Here is a 3,556-nt window from a genome sequence, read left to right as displayed (position 1 = left end):
GTCTGTAAACAGCCTGTAATGTCTGTAAACAGTCTGTAAACAGTCTGTAAACAGCCTGTAATGTCTGTAAACAGCCTGTAATGTCTGTAAACAGTCTGTAAACAGTCTGTAAACAGCCTGTAATGTCTGTAAACAGCCTGTAATGTCTGTAAACAGCCTGTAAACACTCAGCTCCTTCCTGTTCCTCACACCTGTCTGCCTCTCTCCCTGCAGATGGAGGTCTACTGTTTCCTCTTCACTGACCTGCTGCTCATCACCAAACCGGTGAAACGGGTGGAAAAGGTTAAAACKATCCGTCAGCCTCTCCTCATTCACAACGTGGTCTGTAAGGAGCTCAAAGATCCTGGTGAGCCTCTGCTGCTCTTTTTAATGACTTATTGTTCAAATAAAATTTATTTTATTTACTGCTCCGGGGGGCCACAGTTACTGCAGGTCAACAGCTGAGGGGCCGAACATCCAGCAAATAAATTAATTCTGTGAATAAACCAACCGCGGGTCTCCAGTTGAATAGGCCTGATCTACTTGTTCCTGTTTTGACTTATTCCAAAGCACTGCTGACAATCTGATGTTTCACTTTGATAAAACTGACATTTTTCACTTTTTGTCTTCAGGCTCATTTGTCCTCATCTACCTCAATGAGTTCCGGAGTGCAGTAGCAGYCTACACGTTCCAAGCCAACAGCGCCACCCAGGGGCGGAGCTGGATCGATGCGATCTGCAACGTTCAGGTAGGAGACGTGTTCCAGCCGTGTGCCTCAGAGCTTCAGCTGCAGCRGGCTTCATGTTGGTTCTGTGCCTCTCTGCAGAATCAGCTGCAGAGGCTTCGCAGCCAGGAGGACCTCCGACAGCAGGACATCCAGAAGAGATGTACAGAGGAGGAGGAGGAGGAGGAGGAGGAGAGCAGCAACTCCACTACAAGTTCTCCAATCCTGCAGCACAAGAACCAGCAGAACTGGTACGACAGTGTTCCCTTCAGCTTCTACAACCTCACTTCTTTTTTTTAAGCCTCTTCAGTAGCTGAGGTTGTTCTTCCATGAAGCAGCTCTGTTGTCCTCCATCCATATTTTCAGTTCCAGGCTGAGTCATTTCTACCTTCTCCTCTCTGTCAACGCTCTCTGGTTTCATTTAAAAGAGTCGATCATCAGATATTGTCCAAGATTAACCTTCAGGGTGGATATAGCTCGCTAGCAGCCTCGCACCGAGGACCTATCCACGTCATCATTTACCCAGAATGCTTTGTGTGGAAATAAAATGGCTCCGTCCGTGTTAAAATATATTTTAAAAAATGTACAGAACTAAACATCCTACAGTATTTTTACAGTCTTTATTTTACAGTTAAAATAAATGTTTATCAAATAAAGTTTAATGTTACAACTAATTGTAGATCCCTTTAAATGGTTAAAATGTGCGTCAAATCAGAAAAACTTTTATTATAAAGTATTATTTTTTATTCCAGCCAATCAGACGGCTCCACTGAGACGCTGTCAGTGATGGACGCTGATGTTCAGCAGCTTCCTGCCTCCAGCTCGAACCTTGAAGGAAGCTCAGACAAAGACTCTGATCCGGGCGTGTCTCTGCTGTCTGACACGCAGCAGTCCACTCACAGGGACACCTACAGCCTGTCCTCTGAGCACAGTCCAGAGGAGGACCCCCACAGTCCAGAGGAGGACCCCCACAGTCAAGAGGAGGACCCCCACAGTGAGGAGCTGGAGCCCCAGTTTCGCTCCCTCTCCATGGACAGCGCCTACGGTACCCTCTCCCCTGAATCCCTCCAGAGAGAGCTGCAGCTACAGCCCGTCCAGAGCGAGGCAGAGGAGGAAGGAGTTCAGGAGGAGCAGCTGGGTGAGACAGAAACAGAGGAGGTGGAGGAGGAGGAGGAGAACACCTCTCAGGGGTCTCAGGGGTCTCAGCTGTCAGTGGTCCAGCTGACTAGACCTCGCCGGCGGCCTCCTGTGCGCTCCAGACTGCAGTGTCTGCAGAGGCTGTCTTCTTTCACTCTGTCCCGCTCCGAGGACAATCTCCTGCAACGTGTCCACGAAGACAACCCCGTCTCTCGCATGCACTCCCTGGACTCGCAGGGGTCTCAGGGCGAGGACAGGGACTCGTCCTCTCTGGGGTACAGCCGGAGCCTGTCGGAGCTGAACCTCTCCGAGGACTGTCTGAGCGCCAGCAGACTCTCAGACAAGATCCGATCCAGCCTGGACAGAGCCCAGGACACGCACGCCCACAGGGCCCCCGCCGGGCTGTGTGAGACCACCCAGCTGGGCTCGGGTCGGACCTGCCAGCCCAAGACCAGCTGTGACTCAACGGGACCGTCCCACAAAAAGAGGAGGAGCCCCGCTCAGCAGCACAAGAAGCTGACTCTGGCTCAGCTGTACAGGATCCGCACCACCCTGGTCCTCAACTCCACCCTGACCGCATCGTGAGTGTCCCTGTGTCCAACTGTGTCCCCGTGTCCAACTGTGTCCATCTGTCCCTGTGTCCAACTGTCCCTGTGTCCATCTGTGTCCCTGTGTGTCCCTGTGTCCAACTGTGTGTCCCCGTGTCCAACTGTGTCCATCTGTCCCTGTGTCACACTGTCCCCGTGTCCAACTGTCCCTGTGTCCAACTGTCCCTGCGTCCAACTGTGTGTCCCCATGTCCAACTGTGTCCAACTGTGTCCCTGTGTGTCCCTGTGTGCCCAACTTTGTCCCTGTGTCCAACTGTGTCCTTATGTGCCCTCTGTGTTGTCTCCACTGTGATGTGTCCTCTGTGTCGTGTCCTCTGACATGTCCTGTGTGTTGTGTCCTTGTTTCGTGTCCTGTGTTGTGTCCTGAGTGTTATGTCCTCTGTTGTGTCCACTGTGATGTGTGTCCTCTGTTTTGTCTCCTCTGTTGTGTCCACTGTGATGTGTGTCCTCTGTTTTGTCTCCTCTGTTGTGTCCACTGTGATGTGTGTCCTCTGTTTTGTCTCCACTGTGTATTGTCCTCTGTGTTGTGTCTTGTGTGTTGTGTCCACTGTGTTGTGTCCTTGTTTTGTGTCCTGTGTTGTGTTCTGTGTGTTGTGTCCTCTGTTTTGTCTCCACTGTGATGTGTCCTCTGTTTTGTGTCCACTCTGTTGTGTCCTCTGTGTTTTGTCCTTTGTGTTGTGTCTACTGTGTTGTGTCCTCTGTTTTGTCTTTACTGTTTTGTCTCCACTGTGTTGTGTCCTCTGTTTTGTGTCCTCTGTGTCATGTCCTGTGTGTCGTGTCCTTGTTTCGTGTCCTGTGTGTTGTGTCCTTGTTTTGTGCCCTGTGTTGTGTCCTGTGTTGTGTCCTGTGTTGCATCCTCTGTTTTGTCTCCACAGTTTTGTGTCCACTGTGTTTTGTCCTCTGTTGTGTCCACTGTGATGTGTCCCCTCTGTTTTGTGTCCACTGTGTCGTGTCCTCTGTGTTGTGTCCTTTGTGTCGTGTCCTTTGTGTTGTGTCTTCTGTTTTGTCTCCACTGTGTTGTGTCCACTGTGTTGTGTCCTCTGTGTTGTGTCCTTTGTGTTGTGTTCTGTGTGTTGTGTTCTGTGTGTTGTGTCCACTGTGTTGTGTC

At 50.6% G+C, this 3,556-nt stretch overlaps 1 protein-coding gene across 1 annotated transcript in view; it reads left to right on the top strand.

The window, feature by feature from the left end:
• Positions 1-2,451, top strand: part of LOC106533206 (pleckstrin homology domain-containing family G member 5) — a 10,566-nt gene extending 8,115 nt beyond the window's left edge. Inside the window, exons 9-12 of the mRNA XM_014029446.1 lie at positions 214-346; positions 612-727; positions 806-954; positions 1,456-2,451. Coding sequence (XP_013884900.1) covers positions 214-346; positions 612-727; positions 806-954; positions 1,456-2,425 — 1,368 coding nt within the window. The 3' untranslated portion in view covers positions 2,426-2,451. The remainder of the gene's footprint in view (positions 1-213; positions 347-611; positions 728-805; positions 955-1,455) is intronic.
• The last annotated feature ends 1,105 nt before the right edge of the window (positions 2,452-3,556 follow it).

Source organism: Austrofundulus limnaeus, unplaced genomic scaffold, assembly GCF_001266775.1.
Source record: "Austrofundulus limnaeus strain Quisiro unplaced genomic scaffold, Austrofundulus_limnaeus-1.0 Scaffold906, whole genome shotgun sequence".
In the NCBI taxonomy this organism is placed as follows: Eukaryota; Metazoa; Chordata; class Actinopteri; order Cyprinodontiformes; family Rivulidae; genus Austrofundulus; species Austrofundulus limnaeus.
Note: the sequence above shows the minus strand (reverse complement) of the source record. Positions and strands in the feature narration are given on the sequence as shown.